This window comes from Theropithecus gelada, chromosome 10 (genome assembly GCF_003255815.1).
Source record: "Theropithecus gelada isolate Dixy chromosome 10, Tgel_1.0, whole genome shotgun sequence".
Lineage (NCBI taxonomy): Eukaryota > Metazoa > Chordata > Mammalia > Primates > Cercopithecidae > Theropithecus > Theropithecus gelada.
In genome coordinates this window covers 26,814,996-26,834,835 of record NC_037678.1, presented here as the reverse complement: position 1 = coordinate 26,834,835, position 19,840 = coordinate 26,814,996, and the positions used below count along the sequence as shown (strand labels likewise).

General features: G+C 54.7%; 2 protein-coding genes across 7 annotated transcripts in view; both read right to left on the bottom strand.

The window, feature by feature from the left end:
• The window catches only part of SMARCB1 (SWI/SNF related, matrix associated, actin dependent regulator of chromatin, subfamily b, member 1), a 43,614-nt gene extending 39,019 nt beyond the window's left edge, over window positions 1–4,595 (bottom strand). For 4 of the 6 annotated variants that reach the window (XM_025400689.1, XM_025400692.1, XM_025400690.1 and 1 more), the window contains exon 1: window positions 4,264–4,595. In XM_025400689.1, the coding sequence (XP_025256474.1) occupies window positions 4,264–4,356 (93 nt within the window). In that variant the 5' untranslated portion in view covers window positions 4,357–4,595. Of the gene's footprint in view, window positions 1–4,260 lie in introns of all 6 variants that reach the window. The other 2 variants (XM_025400691.1, XM_025400693.1) reach the window with 1 other exon arrangement.
• A 2,393-nt stretch (window positions 4,596–6,988) lies between these two features.
• On the bottom strand, window positions 6,989–18,219 carry MMP11 (matrix metallopeptidase 11). Its single transcript, XM_025400688.1, has 8 exons — window positions 18,066–18,219; window positions 11,873–12,102; window positions 10,786–10,929; window positions 10,574–10,707; window positions 10,189–10,430; window positions 9,880–10,096; window positions 8,820–9,077; window positions 6,989–7,896 (listed from the first exon to the last, which is right to left on the bottom strand). Exons 1-8 carry the CDS (start codon window positions 18,171–18,173, stop codon window positions 7,763–7,765), a joined length of 1,467 nt encoding a protein of 488 aa, XP_025256473.1. The 5' UTR covers window positions 18,174–18,219; the 3' UTR covers window positions 6,989–7,762.
• Window positions 18,220–19,840: the final 1,621 nt, after the last annotated feature.

Below are 19,840 nucleotides of genomic sequence, written 5' to 3'. Positions count from 1 at the left end.
ACAGATGCCAGATAATTTCCCCCATGGCCTGTGCTGCTTTGTTTAGTAACAAAACCCCAACCAGGGATACCAAAGGAATTTTCCAAAAGGTTTACAAGGCAATCACCAGATTATTGGCAATCACCAGACTGCTATATAAATCATCACTGACTCAAACAATGGCTTCGGTTTGCTTGTACCAAGTACTGAGAGTGTGACTTCCTTAAGGAAAATAAATCTAGTCCTAAAGATTTTATGAGGGTACCCTATTGTCTCACTGACTTTTCAAGTATGATCGCTTCGGAGTCACATTGCAGGGGATGGCCAGTAGACTGGGTGCTAGGTGCTGGCTCCATCTGTAACCTGGGATCACTTCCCATTTTCTGGGTCTCTTTACTCATCTGCCAAATGCTCAGCAACTCTGAACTTCACCCTATGAAGGACCACTTCTATTATTTTTCCCATTTTATCTACCCAACATAGTATATACTTTTAATTTTAAAATTTATTTTTAATTTTTATTATTATTTTTGAGACAGTGTCTCACTCTGTCACCCAGACTCAAGTGCAGTGGTGTGATCATAGCTCACTACAGCCTTGAACTTCTGGGCTCAAGCGATCCTCCTGCCTCAGCCTCCTGAGTAGCTGGGACTATAGTTGCGCACCACTACAACCGGCGAATTTTTGTATTTTTTGTAGAGACGGGGTTTCACCATGTTGCCCAGGCTGGTCTCAAACTCCTGGGCTCAAGCGATCTGCCCACCTCGGTCTCCCAAAGTGCTGGGATTATAGGTGTGAGCCACATACCCGGCCTAATTTAAAAAAATTAAAATAAAAATTTGTAGAGACAAGAGTCTCACTATGTTGCCCAGGCTGGTCTTAAACTCCTGGGCTCAAGTGATTCTCCTGCCTTGGCCTCCCAAAGTGCTGGGATCATAGGTATGAGACCCAGGCATAGTATTAAATAAAATGTTTCTCCATTTTCAGCAGTGACTATAATCAACAACCAGGGCTACTGAACACTGTGAGAGAAGAGCAGCCACAGCAACTCACTCGCTTTCCACACAGAAGGCACAGACCCCTCTGTGTTATTTGGCTTGTGTGTCAGTATCATCCAGTATCATGGTAAATGTACAGTTTCCATTCGGTTTTTTAAAAGAAATTGACAATACTCCCCACTATGACTATCTTGCAGGCCCTGCAGGGCTCTGAGACTCCTAGATGCCCCCCAAAGCCCCTTCAGAACTTAGGAAACTAGGCTTGCCTTCCTGGCTTTTCTCTGAACCAGCCTTCACCGTCTTGGGACCCAGGTTTCCTGAATATAAAATGAAGGTGCTGGATTGGGGATCTGTTACGGTCCTCAAAGCTTCGTGACTCTGGTTTGCTAAATACAGCTATCTGTTAATGGCAGAACAGTGACATACACTCATAGTAAATGCAGATGCCCTCCCGAGACAGCGCCACAGATGGCACATGGAGGCACTGGGGATGTTGCTCTGGCTGGCCCACCTCTCTGAATACAGTGCCTGTTTTCCACAGGGCAGTGTGCTGGGACCATCCATCCACCACTGTCACTGGAGCTACTGAATTTCAATAGACCTCTGACCTTGAACCCTTCCCTAAACTCTGAAGGTCTGCTGATTAAGTCAGGTCCAAAAAAACAAACTGCCTGTCCATCTGAGTCTCTTACAGGCTAGGTCTCAGGAAGATCATTCTTACTGGGAGGCCCAGGAGTGAAGGGGCTGAAAGACAAGACTGTAATTAGCTTTCTAGAAACTACAATGTGTTTTAGGGAAGATCTTGGAGACCATCTAGTCTAAGCATTCACATTATACACGTGAGAAACGTGACACCAAGGCAGAGCAGGGCTGGAACCAGGCCTCCCAAGGTTCTTCCCACTTGGCCACGCCCAGCTTCTCAATTTGCTCCAACTAATAAATGAAAGCTTTCTTTTGAAGTGTCACCCACTCAGAGCCAAACTGATTACTTTTTTTTTTAATTATTATACTTTAAGTTCTAGGGTACATGTGTACAACGTGCAGGTTTGTTACATATGTATACTTGTGCCATGTTGGTGTGCTGCACCCATCAACTCCTCATTTACATGAGGTATAACTCCCAATGCAATCCCTCCCCTCTCCCCTCCAAACTGATTACTTTTACACCCATTAGATCAGGTAAACAATTCGCCTAGTATTGAAATTCAACAGCCTTTCGCATTCTGCAGTTAGGCAGGTGCCTACCAGCCAATGAGGACCATTCTGAACTGTGGCAGATGGACAGGCACTGGCTCCACCTCCCCAGCACTGACATCTTTGAACAGTTGTAGTTTAAGCGACAACGTGAAAATTTTATTGCATCCTGCATTTTTTGTTTTACAAAAATTGATGGAGGCCAGGCACAGTGGCTCATGCCTATAATCCCAGCACTTTGGGAGGCCGAAGCGGCCAGATCACTTGAGCTCACAAGTTTAAGACCAGCCTGGACAATATGGTAAAACCCCATCTTTACCAAAAATACAAAAATTAGCCAGGTGTGGTGGTGTGAGCCTGTAGTCCCAGCTACTTGGGAGACTGAGGTGGGAGGAGGGCCTGAGCCTGGGAGGCAGAGGTTGCAGTGAGCCGAGATTGCACCACTACACTCCAGCCTGGGTGATAGAGTCAGACCTTGTCCGGAAAAAAAAAAAAAAAAAAGGGTGGAAAATGCTAACACTAAAGTTCTGATGCTATTGACCTTAGTCTCAATCCATGGGACTCAGTGTGACCATCTTGAGGCTTCATTCATTCATGCTATGCTCAATTGTGAAAGAAAAAAAAAAACACAAGTTTAAAAAGTATGAATGCGCTGAGTGTGAGTGTGGTGGCTCACACCTGTAATTCCAGTACTTTCAGAGGCTGAGGTGCAAGGATCACTTGAGCCCAGGAATTCAAGATCAGCCTGGGTAACATCGCAAAACCCCGTCTCTACAAAAAATACAAAAATTAGTCGGGCATGGTGGTGCAAACCTCTAGTCCCAGCTACTTGGGAGGCTGAGGCAAGAGGATCGCTTGAGCCCAGGAGGTCAAGGCTGCAGTGAGCTGCGATCACACGACTGCACCAAAGCCTGGATAACAAAGTGAGACCTTTTTTCAAAAATAAAAATAAAACAAAATAAAGCATGAATACAATGCTGGAATATGATACTAAAAACTGCTACAAGGAGAAGAAACTCATTGCATTTCATGACAGCTTTAATTCTCCAGGATTGGCACTTACGTCCTTACATGAGACTCCACTGCTTGACATTTGTACATCTGAACTGCATATCCATAATTTTTTTAAAAAGGTAACATATACTAGCTGGGGACTATCTTTGGAGCAAAAAAGGCTAGTTTGAGACCATCTGGAAAAACCTAATATATGGCCGGGCGTGGTGGCTCATGCCTGTAATCCCAGCACTTTGGGAGACCCAAGCAGGCAGACTGCTTGAGCCCAGGAGTTGGACACCACACTGGGCAACATAGCGAGACCCCGTCTCTATAAAAAACGAAAAACAAGAACCTAATATACTGGGAACAAACACCCATTAAAGACCAGTTGTAGGGTTTTCCTAAAGTCAGTCATCCAGTTGATGCAACAAAATGCAGCCTCTCTAGTTAAGGGTTAAACATTTTTAGGCTCTTTCCGCTGTAACAATTCAGAATCAGTTCACAGATATGGCAAGTGTCAATTGCTTCAGAATTGCTGAAAGATCTGGCTTAGGCGTGGGGCCCTTATTCACCCAAAAGCAAACATCCTCCAGTCTGTTTCTTCACTGGTAAACAAAGGTCAAAACACCTCCACTGCCCACCTTAGAGGCAACAAACACAATGGGGATGAGCCCTCACTAAGTCCAGGGTTTCCAGTCTGCCATTTCAGGTTCCCACAAGTAGCAATGGGAGAAGGGGCGCATGTGAAATTTACAACATCTAAAAAGGGTCAAAGGCAGCAGTGCGGTGCCCCAAGCATCGCAGGAGCTAACTCAATATCTCGTTGATTTGCGTCTGGCTGGAAACCAATCCAGCGCGGAGCCACTGGGGACCCTCTCGGCGCCAAAATCCTGGTAGCACTACCGATCGCGCACCTCGGCGAAATGGGTAAGGAAATCCCAGGTCGATGAGGGGGCGGGGGCCACGCCCTGCAGCCCCGAGCGTGCGCGCGCCCGCCCGCCCCGATGAATGGAGACGCGCGCTCTCGGCGCATGGGCCTGCCCCAGGGCTCCCGCGGGGCCGAGCCCGGGGAGGGCGAGGACGCGCCGCGGGCTACCTCGGAGCCGATCATGTAGAACTCGCCGTCGTCCTCCAGCTGGAACTTCACGGGCTTCTGCCCGAAGGTCTTGCTCAGCGCCATCATCATCATTGCGGCGGCAGAGGCGGGCGGCTGGAGCCGGGCTGCGAGAGATCGGGAGGGCTGGGGCGGGGCCGGGGCGTGCCGGGCCGAGGGAAACCGAAGCCGGAAGGCAAAATGTGGACCGGGCCGGGTACTGGCGCCTCAGCCGGGATCCTCAGCCGCCGCCGCCGCCGCAGACGACGACCAGGCCGCCCTCAGTGCGCAGGCGCTGGCGTTGACGCTGACGCGCGCGCCGCCGCTCAAACAAAAGGCCGGGCGCGCCTCCGCGGACCCCTTAAAGGAGCCACGACTAATTTCTCTTTCTCTCAGGCTGCCTCCCAAGTCGTGGTGTAGAGGACTTCTCACGGACAAAAATAGCCACTGAGGTCCTGAGTCAAGCAGTGGCTTTCCAAGTCGTACAGCCAGGACTGGAACTGGCCCAGGGGAAAAGAAATGAAGTGAGACCTGAAGGAGGAGGACCTAGTATCTGGAAGCCTGAGTGGTCTTGGCATGCTTTGGGACCCCAGGCTCCTGCCTTAGCTTCCCCACCCCTAAAACGCAGTGCAGCTGAGCAGATAGGCAGGCCCCTAGGAACAGATATCCCAGTTCCGGGCCTATGGCTGTCCCTGCAGTTGTGGAGGTGGGCAAAATGACAACAGCGGATGAGGCTTGGCAATGTTCAAAGGCCCAGGTGGTATTTGGTTTGGCTGGTGCGTCGGATGAGCAAGAGTTGGAAGGCAGGGACACCTTCCACCTTCTGCATTCCCCTCTTAGCTTCACACTCTGCTTAACCCAGCCCTATGGTGGGGAGCGAAACCAGGCAGCCCAGTCCTGCGGCTCTGCCTCTTGGCTCTTACAGCCTGAAGCTAGTGAAACTAATGAAAGTCTCAAAGCAATCATGTAACTGATTGAATAATGCAGGCAGTAAAACAGTGGCCCACTACTGATGATTTCATATGGTTCAGTCTAATGAAATTGCAGCTGTGGCTGGGCTCAGTGGCTCATGCCTATAATCCCAACTCTTTAGGAGGCCAAGGCAGGGAGGATCACTTGAAGCCAGGAGTTTGAGACCAGACCGGACAAGACAGCAAGACCCTGTCTCTACAAAAATTTTAAAATAAATAAGCTGGGTGTAGCATGGTGGTGTGCACCTGTAGCCCCAGCTACTTGGGAAGTGGAGTGGGAAAGATCCCTTAAGCCCAGGAGTTCAAGGTTATAGTGAGCTGATTGCACCACTGCACTGCAGCCTGGGCAACAAAGGGAGACCCTGTCTTTCTTACAAAAAAAAAAAAAAATGCAACTATGATAAATGCTATTACAAAGACATACATGGGGCTGGAAGGTAGGGCACTGGAGAGTTGGGAAGGGCAGTGACTGAAGTTGCTTTGTTCAGTATCCGCACAGTGGTGGGAAACCAAAGTACAGTAATCCCTCAGTATCCATGGGAATTGGTTCCAGGACCCCCTGCAGATAATAAAGTCCACAGATGCTCAAGTCCATTATATAAAATGGTGTCATACTTGCATATAACCTACACACATTTTCCTGTATACCTTAAATCACCTCTAGATTCCTTATACTACCTAATACAATGCAAATGATATATAAATAGTTGTTATACTATATTGTTAGGGAACAACGACAAGGAAAAAAGTCCATACATGTTCAGTACAGAGGTAACCATCCTTTATTTATTTATTTATTTATTTAGTTAGTTAGTTATTTTTTGAGACGGAGTTTTGCTCTTGTCACTCAGGCTGGAGTGCAATGGCACTATCTCGGCTCACTGTAACTTCCACCTCCCATGTTTAAGTGATTCTCCTGCCTCAGCCTCCCAAGTAGCTGGGATGACAGGCTCCTGCCACCACACCCGGCTAATTTTTGTATTTTTGGTAGAATGGAGTTTCACCATGTTGGCCAGACTGGTCTTGAACTCCTGACCTCAGGTGATCCACCCACCTCGGCCTCCCAAAGAACTGGGATTACAGGCACGAGCCACTGCGCCCAGCCGTATCCTTTTTTTATTTTTTATTTTTTTGAGATGGAGTCTCACTCTGTCACCCAGGCTGGAGTGCAGTGGTGCAGTCTCAGCTCACTGCAAGCTCCGCCTTCCGGGTTCACACCATTCTCCTGTCTCAGCCTCCCAAGTAGCTGGGACTACAGGTGCACACCACCATGCCCATCTAATTTTTTATATTTTTAGTAGAGACGGAGTTTCATCATGTTAGCCAGGATGGTCTCGATCTCCTGACCTCATGATCCACCCGCCTCGGCCTCCCAAAATGCTGGGATTACAGGTGTGAGCCACCATGCCCGGCCTTGCATCCTTTTTTTAAACTTTTTTTTTTTTTTTCTGCCTGAGGTTAGTTAAGCCTATGGATGCAGAAACCACAGCTATGTATGGAAGGCTGGACTGTGGCATGAGCAGATAAAATGACCACCACCCTGGAGGATGAACAGAGGGGACAAGTAGGAAAGTGGGGAGCCAGTTAAGAAGTCACTATAACAAAATGTGATGTAGAAAGGAGCAGAAGGAGCCCTGAGCACTGTGCCCAGCCCCAAGGTTGGCGGACTTCGACCCTGGCTCCCAGGACAGGGCTGAACAGCGGCCAGGCCTCCCCATCTTAGCTGAACATTCACAAAAAGAGACCAAGCAGGCAGGTAGAAAACAACTGTGTTTAATGACAATCCTCAGTTTAAAAAAAAAAAGAAAGAAGAAGAAGATTTATACACACTGTACACACATTTACAATGGCTTTGGAGGATAGCAGTGCTGCAAAAAGGGCTTCAGGAGGATCCGGCCTGGGAAAGGATTGAGGTATGTTGCAGCCTCCAGGGCCCAGGGTCTCCTGCATGAAGAATCCCCCTCCCCAGTTGACTGTGAACTTTTTGGCCTGGATTCTGCAGAACAGATTTCCAGGATTGTCAGCCAGAAGGCAGACAGATGCAGGCATCTATCAAGACCTGACCTCAAGAAGTAGTCCTGCCCTACAGCCCAGTTGCTCAGCCAGGGCTGAAGGCCACGGGGCCCCAGCACCCTTGCTTCAGTGCCAGCCCCTGGAAGGAACCTCACAACAGGGATAGAGCAAGGACACTTCAGTTCCCCCAGCCCTGCCATGGTGCTACCCTGAGGGACAGGGATGGAGACAGGGCAGCCAGGTTTGCCAGGACCTGCATAGCTGGCCCAAGACTGCCCTTCCTCTTAAGTCATGCCAAAGCCTCCCTTCCCAGTCTGAGACAGTTGCTGGCAGGTGACCACGACCTGCGTGGCCCTCCCTGCAGTTGTCATGGTGGTTGTACCCCACCCCATCCCCCTGAGGAGACATGGGCTCAGTCCCATGCCTGGTGCCCACAGCCACAAAGATGACCATGGGTCTCTAGCCTGATATTCGTGGCCTGGCAGGGGTCAGCACCCCTGAGGGCATCCAAGCCATGGTCAGAGGAAAGTGTTGGCAGGCTCGGCACAGCCGAAGAAGTCGGGACCCACGAGACGGGGGAAGCCTTCCAGAGCCTTCACCTTCACAGGGTCAAACTTCCAGTAGAGGCGGCCACGCAGGAAGTAGGCATAACCTGAGAAGAGAAGGTGGTCAAGCCTAGGTGAGTGGACACTGGGCCCTACTCCTGCCTGTCAGGCTGTGCCCAAGGATGGGCACTAAGGGAGAGCTGGGTGAGCAGCCCTTGGCCACTGTTGAGTTCCTCAAGTCCTGCAGGATCCAGGGCCAGCCTTTTGGAACCTCTCTTCCCTCTAGGGAGCCCTTCTGCCTGCCGCGGAATCTGGGCTGGGCTAATACCCAGCCTGACAGGTACCCAGAGCCTCAGAGGCCTGAGTCCCACCTCTCAGGAAAGCAAGTCCCGTTGCCCCTACCACCCTCCACATCACTCTCTCCTGCACCCATTAACCAGGCTGTTGACGGCATCCGGAGTCCTGGAGCTGGAGGCTATCCTAGGATAGCTGTCCCAGTGGGTCCTGATGTGGGAGAAAGAACACAGAAGAGGAGCCCAGCAGGGGAGGGAGCACTGGACTGGCTCTAGCCCTCTGTGCTTGTGGGAGGCTGGGTGGGTCAGTGGTTAGGAGCAGGGACCATCAGGGTAGAAGTTGAGGTTAGGGGCCTCATTGCCTGAGCCTCCGTTTGCTCCTCTGGAAACTGGGTTCACAACAGGTGTTACATCAGGGGGCTGTTCTGAGAACTGGATGAGACCAGTAAGGAGCTTAGAGCATTGTTGGCCCTCAGTGTACGGCAGTTTATTGTTCTAATGGCTGTGGCTGAGGAACCAGGGTAAGACCTTGCACTTCTCTGACCCTCAGTCTGCTCATCTGCAACATGGAATGCAGCACTAGCTGGCCACCGAGAGGAGGGCAGATGGCGCTGGGCAAAGGTCCTGTGATGAAGAGCCAGGCTTCCTGTTGCAGGCAGGTAGGAGCCCAGCCACCACCAGGTGGGAGATGCAGCTGCTGTGCCCACCTCCTACCAGCTACCCCACCCCCAACGCACCATCAGCATCCTGGAAGGCAGCGTCGATCTCAGAGGGCACCCCTCGCCAGTCAGTGGCCCTGCGGGGCACGGGACTGTCTACACGCCGGGTGCTGGGGTGGAAACGCCAGTAGTCCCTGCCTCGGAAGAAGTAGATCTTGTTCTTCTCAGGACCCCAGACCAAGGCGGCATGGACCGGGAACCTCACCAGGCCCAGCTCGGTGAGGGGTGCAGGGCCCAGGACTGGCTTTTCACCATCATACACCCAGTACTGAGCACCTGCCAGAGAGGGAAGAGGCTGCAAGGACCTGCCCAGCCACCACTGCCATGCCCAGCCACTGTGGACCTGCTTGACTCCCACCACAGACTCTCCCAGCCACAGTTTCCTCATTAGTAAAACATGCAGGCCAATGCCTGCTCAGCACCCCACCCGCAGAGGGAAGTGGGAGGCCTGGGATAAGCTGAGGCAGTGAATGCTCTGTAAACTAGCACATGGGCGAGGTTACTCTCATCAGTGGAGGGCTGTCTGGGCGCCTGCTCCTTCCACTGGCATCTGGCCATGACAAATGCCTGCTGACCACTCCCTGGGCCCCTGCAGGGTGGGCTGCCCTGGAACCCACACAGGTTTCCCATGCTGTGCCTTCATTTGTGAAGTCCCTGGCATCTGCAACGCTCCAGGCTCTCATCTCTGCCAGTTGAAGATGGAAATCCCAGCTCTAGGATGACAGACCTGGATCAATTCCCTGCCCTGCCTCTTCCCAGCTACACTCTTGGTGAGTCACTTCACTGCCTGGGAGCCCCAGAGGCCGCATCTCTAGAACCCTGCCCCATGGAGTGGCTATGAGAGTTGAATGCCCCACCGTGCAATCCCTTCCATGCTGCTCCTATCTCAAGAGCCATCTCCGGGAGCCTCCTACCTGTGCCTGAGGAGCAAACCACACTCTCTTCCTTGGCCCCCAGGCTTTGGGGCACCTCTCCCTGTCCACTGTGTCCCTGAGGATCCGTCTGTCTGTTCCTGCCTTTGGCCATAACATTCCTGGCTCTGGGAAGTCTCTTGAGCAGATCCTCAACCCCCACTCACCTTGGAAGAACCAAATGTGGCCCCGGGCATCCTCAAAGGCAGCGTCCACAGGGCTGGGCAGTCCCTGCCAGTGGCGAGAGGCCAATGCTGGGTAGCCGGGTTGCAGCTGGCCCCCACGCAGGCGCCACACAAAGCCCGCTTTGAAGAAAAAGAGCTCGCCTCGGATGGTGGAGACCGCGTCAAAGGAGGCCTCGCAGGCATCTGGTGGGGCATCTGGCTGTGGGGGGAGAGAGGGACACATGCCGAGGGCATATGTTGCAGCCACAGCGGCCAGCAGAGGAGCAGGGGGACTGGCGGGCAGGGCCTCACCTCCAGCAGTGCAATCTCATTGGTGTCTATCCCAGCCTGGGGGCCCAGGGCTGGGGTCCTGGAGGTAACAGTGGGCCAGGGCTGGCCATATAGGTGTTGAATGCCCCTGCGGTCATCTGGGCTGAGACTCAGCGGGTAGCGGAAGGTGTAGAAGGCAGACATCAGGGCCTTGGCGGCTGTTGTGTGCTGCAGCCCCAGTACGTGGCCAAATTCATGGGCTGCCACCTGCAGCAGGTCTGTGCCTGGAAAAGGGAGGTGGCTCAGCAACCCCCAAACCTCCTGCCCAGGACATCCAGCTCCAGACCCCAGCTCAGTGATCTTGGCGAGTCCCCATTCTTTATGATCTTCAGTTGCCCCATCTGGAAAATGGGTCCCCAGCCCATACCCTGGTCATCCCCGATAGTCCAGGTCTCATCATAGTCGAAGTGGACATCCCCTTCTCGGTGAGTCTTAGGGAAGAAGGCATGGGCCAGGATGCCCCCAGGCCCATCAAACGGCAGGTCGTCCCCATGCCAGTACCTACAGATGGGTGGGGGTGGGGTCAGTGGCTGCTGGCAGGTGAGGCTGTTCCGGAGGGGTCCCAGGCCACCCATTCACCTGGCGAAGTCGATCATGATGTCAGCATGGCCCTCGTGCACCTCAGTGAAGGTGAGTGGCGTCACATCACTCCATACCTTTAAGGCCTCTGCCATCGTCTGCCGCACCTGCTCCTGCACCAGCTGCCATGGGAACCGAAGGATCCTGGAGGGAGATGGAGGGGCCTGGGCCTCAGGGAAGGGACAGCCCCCGATGGCTGCGGCACCAGGAGTTGCCCCTGGATGCTTGGTGGGTGTGTGAACACTGAGGACACAGGTCAGGTGTGCTCTGGGCCTCAGCTTCAGCGCACTGGTCTCCCTGGCCACACAGGCACATGTGTATGTGGTTTGCTCATACTTAGGCAAACACAAGTGTCTGCATTCAGTGGAAAGAACCAGGACTAGGGGTCCCGAGACCCCCATCCTAGACCTGGCAGTGCCACTCACTGTGGGGAGACCTTTGTTCCTTGAGCCCCTGTTGGTTCCCAGACCCCCACTTAGGAAATTCTGAAGACCCCAGTCTCAGCTCCAATGCTGTGTGACACCAGCCCATTCTTCATTCCCAGGCTGGGTCCCCGCCCGCAGGATGTGTGAGTCCCAGCTTCCCCATCACCTGCCCAGGGTCCTCCCAGGTCACCCAGTGAGATGCCCACTATTGCCTCTCTCTGCTTACCACTGTCTCCACCTGCTCGAAGCCCAAGTTGTGATGGTAGAGTTGGACAATGACATGGCTGACACCCACCTCAGACTGAGGATGGGGCTATGTCTGCCTCATTCACCATGCAGTCCCAGAGCCTGGTCCTCACAGGTCTCTAGTAAAGGCTGCCTGAGTGACTGAACACCTGTCCGCAGGCATGTGCTGGGACTCTTTGCATGATGACAGAGGCACTGCCCCTCTGCTGAGGGAGGGTCTCCATATGTGTGTGTGTCTAAGTCGGGGTTTCAGGGTGTTTGCCTATAGATGGCCCCCATGAGGTTCAGCGGGCACACAGGGCTGTTAGACACAAAGATCTACCCCTGGCCTGGGTCTCAAGCCGCAGCTGTGAGGGAGGCTGGCTTACCCATGGACACACAGGTGGCTTCCTAGTGTCCTGCTCCCAGGCCCCTACCTGTAGGTGAGATCCGTCTTCTCCCAGCGCCCGCCAGACAGCACGAACCTCTTCTGTCGGTTGCGGGCACTCAGCCCATCAGGTGGGTCAGGCACGCCACAGCGGGGAGGCCTAAGGCCACTGGCAGGCCGGGGGACCTCCTGCGTGGCAGGGGCAGGTGCTGGGCTACTGGGCAGGGCTGCATGCCAGGGCTGTGGCCCCCTCCTCTCGGCATGGCGGTGGTGGGTGTCCTAGGCAGGAGAGATGACACGAGGGTCTGGTCAGGCCTAAGGTCCACATGGCCCACAGTTAGAGGCGTAGCCCATCAGCAAACCCACATGCAACCCCAGCCCACTGTGTGGCAGGGCAAATGGGAGGAAAAGGGCACCAGCATGTGGCCAGGCCCTTTGGCATCGGCCTGGCTCTCTGGTTTCCTGACACCTTGTTCCAAGGCATCAAGCTTTCCCCCACAGCGTGGAGGGCCCTGGGCTGCCTGTCACCCACTCCAGCTACTTAGGCCAATGAGGTCTGGGGGTGGGGGCACACTGGGACTGGCTATGAGCCATACACTCCAGGAATGGACCCCAAAAATCTTCCTCCAAGGGAACACGAGGCAACCTCCGCCTGCTCCCCACAGAAATTCACTTCCATCTCCCTTTCTTCCTGTGTCCACTAAGTTCAGACACACCTGGGTCACCCCCCATGCTGTCCCTGTCCTGTGAGCAGGCTCTGCCCTCTCTCCTGCCCAGGATTTCCCCCACCTCCTCCCCAGTGTGGAGCGGCTGTAGCCCTGTAGTGTGGCCTCAGTCAGTGTAATCTGACTGCTGGGGGTGACACTGATTTGTGGACTGGACAAGGTGAGGTACGTACAGCACCTAGCACAGGCCCAGCACACGGGAGGGCACCTGGCCACTGAGGCCTGGCTTCTAGCAGAGGCAGTTTTGGTCACACCCCACCAGGGCTAGGAGTAAGGTGGGAGCTGATCTGTGATCTGCCTGCCTTCTTCAAGCGGGGAGGGTGGGGACAGTTAATTACCAGGGGCCCAGCCCCACTCGCCAAAGCCCCAGGACCACAGATGGCGATTCAGACCTGAGCTACATCCTGCTACCCGTCTATAAGTCTCCAGGGCAGACGTTACAGTTCTTGTGCATGAGAAAAACAGAAGCTCAGAGAGGTTGGGGACCATGCAAAGTCACCCAGCAAGGGCAAGGCAAGGCCAGGCCAGGACCCTGGCAGCCCAGGGCTAAGGCTAAGGCCTGGTTCTGGATACCGCACAGAAGCCAAGTCTCCTTCCTGCACTGAAGGAGAGGGATGGAGCTGTGCTCTTTGCTGAGAGACTCAGCACCTGTCTGGTCCCCGCAACTGCAGCCTCCTCACAGCCATATTTGGGGCAGGAGCTCAGCCACTCAGGCCCCACCTCACCCTCAGCCTTTGGCAGCTCTCCCAGGCTCCAGACACCCCAGGGATCTGATCAGCGTCCCAACGCTCCCTGCTCCTGATCCCAGAGCTGAGGAGTCAAGAACACCCCACCATGAAGGGGGGCCTTCTGAACACGGAGGCTATGGAACTACTAATGGTGTGAGGCTCTGCAGCAGCTTCCTCCCGTTTCCGAGCTTGCTTATTGCATGGTTACCTGGCACAGCGCAGCCTCACTGGGTGGTGGATTCTGGCCGATTCTGGGCTTATTGGTTTTTTGTTTTGTTTTCTTGAGACGGAGTCTCGCCCTATTGCTCAGGCTGGAGTGCAGTGGCTGGCACGATCTCGGCTCACTACAACCTCCACCTCCCGGGTTCAAGCAGTTCTCTGCCTCAGCCTTCCGAGTAGCTGGGATTGCAGGTGACCACCACTATGCCTGGCTAAATTTATTTTTCGTATCGGTGTTTTTTTTGAGACAGAGTCTCGCTCTGTTGCCCAGGCTGGAGTGCAGTGGCGCAATCTTGGCTCACCGCAAGCTCCGTCTCCCGGGTTCATGCCATTCTCCTGCCTCAGCATCCCGAGTAGCTGGGACTACAGGCACATGCTGCCACGCCCAGCTAATTTTTTTGTATTTTTAGTAGAGACGGGGTTTCACCTTGTTAGCCAGGATGGTCTCGATCTCCTGACCTCGTGATCCGCCCGCCTCGGCCTCCCAAAGTGCTGGGATTACAGGCGTGAGCCACCGCGCCCAGCCTCACACCTGACTAATTTTTGTATTTTTAATAGAGATAAAGTTTCACCATCTTGGCCAGGCTGGTCTTGAACTCCTGACCTCATGATCCACCCTCCTCGGCCTCCCAAAGTACTGGGATTGCAGGCGTGAGCCACCGCACCCAGCCTGGGCTTATTGTTAATAAGTACTTATCACTGGTTGCAGGTTAGCATCTTGGCAACAGCTCCACAGACTTGCTCTTAGCCCCTGATGGAACCTCTCACCAACTCCACCATCATCACCCTCATTTCCAAGATGAGGAAATGCGCCCCAGAGGAGTTAAGCCGCTTGCTCAGATAACAGCTGGCAGGCAGCGGACTGTCTGTGCTCACAGCCCACCCAGCTCCCTGCTACCTCTGTTCTGCAGGGGTTGAGTCACCCTTCCCCTGAAGGAGGGACCCAGGCTGGCCTCACCTTGGTGACAGAAGAGAAGGAACTCAAATTATTCACCCCCTGCTATTTCCCGGGCATTTTGCAGGCAGGTTCGTTGGGCTTCCAATACCCACCAGGAAAGTGGAGATGCTACATGTCCAAGTTCTCCCATGGAGGATGTGGGCTGCCAGAGGGGCCTGCCTCCTCCTCCTGGCCACACTGCCCCCTTGACCTACAGGTGAAACAGATTCCTTTCCCTAGCCTGGCAGGGGTATGAAGACCCTCCCTGGAAAGGGCAGAGCTGTGCTGTCCCCTGGGAGCTCCAAACAACCCAGAGCCCAGCCTGCCAGCTCTGTCTATGCCCATGGCCAGAAATCTCTTCCTCTGCCCTCCAGGGAGTCCTGGTGCAGACAGCCATAGAGGGAGAGCCATGGGCATGCCCCACCCCTTCCACTGTCCTTTCCTGTCCTTCTCTCATGAGGCACCCAGTCCATGCCCAAACCCCTGGATCATGACAATCTTAGTGTAGCAAAAAGAGCCAGTCATTGAGGTTCAGAAGGCCTAGTTCTATGACATGGAGACTCTAGACAAGTCATCTTCCTCTCTTAGCCTTAACTTTTCTATCTGTCAAATGGGGACGGTGCCACAGCAAAGGGCTACATGACATCCTTCTGTAATGCCTGCTGTAGCCTCTGGCACAGAGAAGCACCTCTTACCTGGCCCTGTTCCTTGTCCCTGTAGGCCCTCCCCTCCCTTGGGAATCTGCCCTTGCCAGTCCCTACAGCTCCCATCACCCACCTCCCCTCTAGCTTCCCAACCAAATCTCCAGGCTTCAAATGGTAAAACAGAAGCCACAGCTGGAAGGCAACTTTCAGACCTAGAAAAGAGAAGCGCCTTGTGCGGGGTCTTCCGGCATATCAAGGTCTCTTCTCCCTGTCCATGTCTCGTTCATTAAATTCTTAGAAAGTGAGTGAGCAGGAGATGCTAGAAATGAGGCCTTCAGCTAGTGAGGTTGTTTTTAGAGCCCATGATTTTTTTAGAGCCCATGAGCTCTTGGCCTCAGTTTCCCCATGGCTGGGATAGGACACACACTCTCTGCCTCACTGTCCTCCCACACTTCATCTTTCCGAGTCCTTTCTGGCCTGGGGCCAGATGCCCTAACCACAAGGCGTGGCATCAAGCAGCTTGCTACTTGTGAGACAGGTGGGCTTGGCCTTCCCAGGACTCTTGGGATTCAGTGAGGTGAGGTGATAGACACAGGCTACCCCTGCCCTCAACTACACCCCTGGGGAATTTGAGGAACAAACAGCTCCCCCATTCCCCAGAGGATGAGACAGAGCCCAGAGAGGTTAAGGACTTTGCCTGGGATCACACAGCAAGTCATGCAAGAGCTGGGCCTAGACCTGGGGCTCAAGCCTCCCACATCCAGGGCTTCCCCCTGTCTCTCCATCTCTTGGCTTTTCTCCAAAACCTACTTTCCCAAGAAGCATTCCTGCTTCCAGTGCATTCCCTCTGTCTTGGCCAGTAGCCTCCCTTGGCCTGCCCTGTGGTGGGTTCTTAGCTCACTTAGCCCCGCCCTCCTCTGGCAGGCACCAAACCTCAGCCTCAGACACATTCAAGGAATTTCTCAGCTGATCTAGTGTCCTGGCAGAGCTTAGAGACTCAGAGTCACCCCCGCCCCGGAGTCAACTTGCAATCCAGAAAATGGGAGGCACTAGATAGAGGGGAGAAAGGGAGGACCCCAGGGTGCCAGGAAACCACTGCGGAAGATCGGGCTCATTGTGCCCCTTTCTGGGCCTCAGTTTGCAGTCGGTCTAGTGGGTATAATTAATTATAGCTATGCCTTCTGATGTCAGTGGGAGGTGAGCCTTCGAGGAAGGCACTTGTTAGGCTATGGAGGAAGACGGGAGCATCAGCATGCAGGTATCATCATGACCCTCTGAGGCTCAGAGAGGTCAAGCAACCTGCCCAACCCGCACAGCCAGTTGGCAAGCAGGGATATCTTCTCCCTCAAGCCTTCACCTAATTTTCCTATTCTCACCCCTCTGCTGCTGGCTCTAGGAAGGACGGTAGCTTCATCCCGTCCATCAGACTGCAGGGCTTCCATCAACCCTGAAAACTGGGAACTGGGCTGGATAAATATTTACAGAGTTCTCCCAGCCCTGCTGAAGGCAGCCTAGGGATAAACACATCACAGGTGACCCCAAATGCTCCCTGCGTGTTTGCAGAATGACAGACCACAGTCCAGCTCAGACCCCACCCCAAGCTGGCCCCCAGCTCCAGCATTGACCATGCACAAGTGTCAAAGTGGCAGCTACAGGTAACAGTGTTTCTAGTGAGCCTGGCATCACCTCATTGCTCAGCAGTGGGCACAGCAGTAGGCACCATTGCCCCCTCCCACCCCCTAGAGATAGAGTAGGTAAGATTCTGAGGCATGGCAGGATTCACCCAGGGTTGCATGGTTCAAACCCAGATCTCTCCAGTTTCCAGACCTGTGGGTTCAATGGCTACCCACAGTGATTTCTGACTCTGTCCCAAGTCCTAGGGACCAAGAGGGGCTGGGAAGGAGGCAAGACTCCAGACTGAGATGCCCCCTGTGCGCTCTACGCTCCCATCCCATCCCTTTCTGCTCCCATAGCCAGCACAGGACAAGGCTGCCCAGGGCAGAGCCAGAGTGGCTGGACAGAGGTTCCTAGCCTGGCCAGGCCTCCCTCCTCACCAAGCCAGTCCTGAGACTCCTGCCTGTCACCCTCTCCTGCTCCCTTCCCTGCCCGAGCTGTCTGGATGCCTCCGCTGTGGAGTGGAGTGGCCCAGGCACCCAAGGAGCTGTGGACCCACAGTGGCCCAGGCTCTGGCCCCAGGCCGTGTGACTGGTGCCTGGAAGTGCCCCAGGGAAGGGTCAGTTTTTGGGACACATGCAAGCTGTCACACACACTTCCATGACAGTCCCTCCTCTCCTCACTCTGCCGTCCTTTCTTACCTGGGCTTTCTTCTCCTTTCCTGAGCACATAAATTCTCCCTTTCCCTTCTCTCCCTGCTTCTTTCTGACAGCCACCTCTCAGTCACACACACTGCACTCATACTATTTCATACTCATGTTCTCCTGGCTCCAAGCCTCCCGAAGCTGCTGCCGGCAGGTGCCCGCGAGGGACATCTCCAGGCTCAGACCCCACTTCCCGCAGCACAGCGCTGCCCTCCCCAGCTCTCCCTTTATCCTCATCGCACCGCACACCTGGAGGTGTACTAACTGCGGCCACACACCTGCAGGCTGACACCTGCCTGGGATCTGCTCGGCTTTGTCCCTGCGATGAATAGGGGGCCCTGTAACCACTCCCTCTGCTACTTCCTTCAACGCACACTCCAGCACCCGCTGCTGGAGCGCGAGAGGCAGGTCCCCACGCTGGGAGCAAGCCTGAGTCCAGCGTGGAGTCCCGTCCCACCAGCACGAGCGATGCCGGCGCCGGCTCCCCTTCACGCCCGCAGGGACTGGAAGCTCGCTGTCTATCACGCCTAGAGGGAACCAGAAACCGTTTCGGGTACCAGGCGCAGGAGGCCACCCGGGGCGCCCCCTTGGGTCCGGATCTGCCGCTGGGCCCAGCCAGCGTGCCCGGAGCCCCTTCGGCGAGGAGCGCCCGGCGAGTGGCGGGCACTCACCGGCGGCAGAGCCCGGGCCAGCAGCGGCGGCGGCTGGAGCAGCAGCAGCAGCATCGGGAGCAGGAGGGCGCGCGGGGCCGCGCTGCGGAGCCAGGCGGCCGGAGCCATCCGCCCCGGGGCTGCTGGGCTTGCTGGGCCGCGCCGGGCCGCCGCCCCTTATAGCTTCCGCCCCACCCCCGGCCCGCCCCGGCCCCGCCCCCCACCGCCTTTTGTTCTGAACTCTCCTAGCCGCCGCGGCCCGGGTGGGGGAGGTGAACAGGGAGGGGACGGCCCAGCGGGGTCGAGGGTCGGAGACAGGGTCTTTCCTCAGGGCTGGCTAAGTCCCTGTCTGGTGCTGGGTGACCCTGGCCAACCCGTGCCGCTCTGGGCCTCAGTTTCTCCGCTGGGTGGTGGCCGTCCAAAGTCTTAGACTTGGCTAGAGTCTGAGAGGAGTCGGGTTTCATGGGTCCCATCCGTACCCCCACCTTTGGAAGGCGATCCCACTGGGTATCCTTGGTGGCCTGACCCCTGACCTCTGCTAGCTTGTGACAGGTGGTCCTACCCACAAGCAAGTTCCCCCACCCCTCAGAGCCTCAATGGATCCTTCTAGAAGATGACACAATAGCCCCTCTGAGGAAAGGGATATTATTTTATTTATTATTATTATTTTCTTTTGAGACACAGTGTTTCTCTCTCTCCCAGGCAGGAGTGCAGGGACTTGATCTCCACTCACTGCAACCTCCGCCTCCCAGTTTCAAACGATTCTCCTGCCTCAGCCTCCCAAGTAACTGGGACCACAGACGTGTGCCACCGTGCTTGGCTAATTTTCGTATTTTTAGTAGAAATGGGGTTTCTCCATGTTTGCCAGGCTGGTCTCGAACTCCTGACCTCAAGTGATCTGCCCGCCTTGGCCTCCCAAAGTGCTTGGGATTACACGAGTGAGCCATTGCACCTGGTCAGGAATGGGATATTAAAATGTGTCCCAGGGGAAAGTGAGGCAAATGGCAGGGACTGGCCAGTCCTTCAGCTTGGGATAGACCAAAGCTTACAGATAGGGAAACTGAGGCTCCAAGAGGGAGGGGCCGGGCTTTTCCATGCCAGCAGACAAGTGGAGGGGTCAGGAGGTCCTCTAGCTGGTCAGCTGGGGGGAGGGTGCTGTCAGAAGGATGTGGGAGGTGTATGAGTGGAGTACTGGGCCCCCAGGGTGTCCCCTGGTCAGGGCCCAACAAGCCCCTGGGGACTCCTCCAGGCTAGCCACCTGAGACTTGAAAGAAAGGAGGTGAGAGGCCGGGGCACAGTGAGTCACGCCTGTAATCCCAGCACTTTGGGAGGCTGAGGCAGGTGGATCACAAGGTCAGGAGTTGGAGACCAGCCTGACTAACGTGGTGAAACCCTCTCTCTACTAAAAATACAAAAATTAGCCAGCCATGGTGGCACATGCCTGTAAACCCAGTTATTCAGGAGGCTGAGGCAGGAGAATCACTTGAACCCGGGAGGCGGAGGTTGCGGTAAGCCGAGATTGTGCCATTGCACTCCAGCGTGGGCAACAGAGTGAAACTCCATCTCAAAAAAAAAAAAAAAAGAAAGGAGGTTAGACTTAAAGAAGGGGGTGTGTCCACATTCTGGAAGGGATCCTCCAGTCTTATCCCTGAATTTTGGGGTTACCCAATCCTGCTGTACACCCCCTGAAATGATGAAGGGCCTCACCACCTCACCAGGCGACCTGTTCCATCATGGGTGGCCCTGCAGAGCCACAATCCAGGCAGTGGCTCCCATCCTGGCAGGCAGCCCTCTGA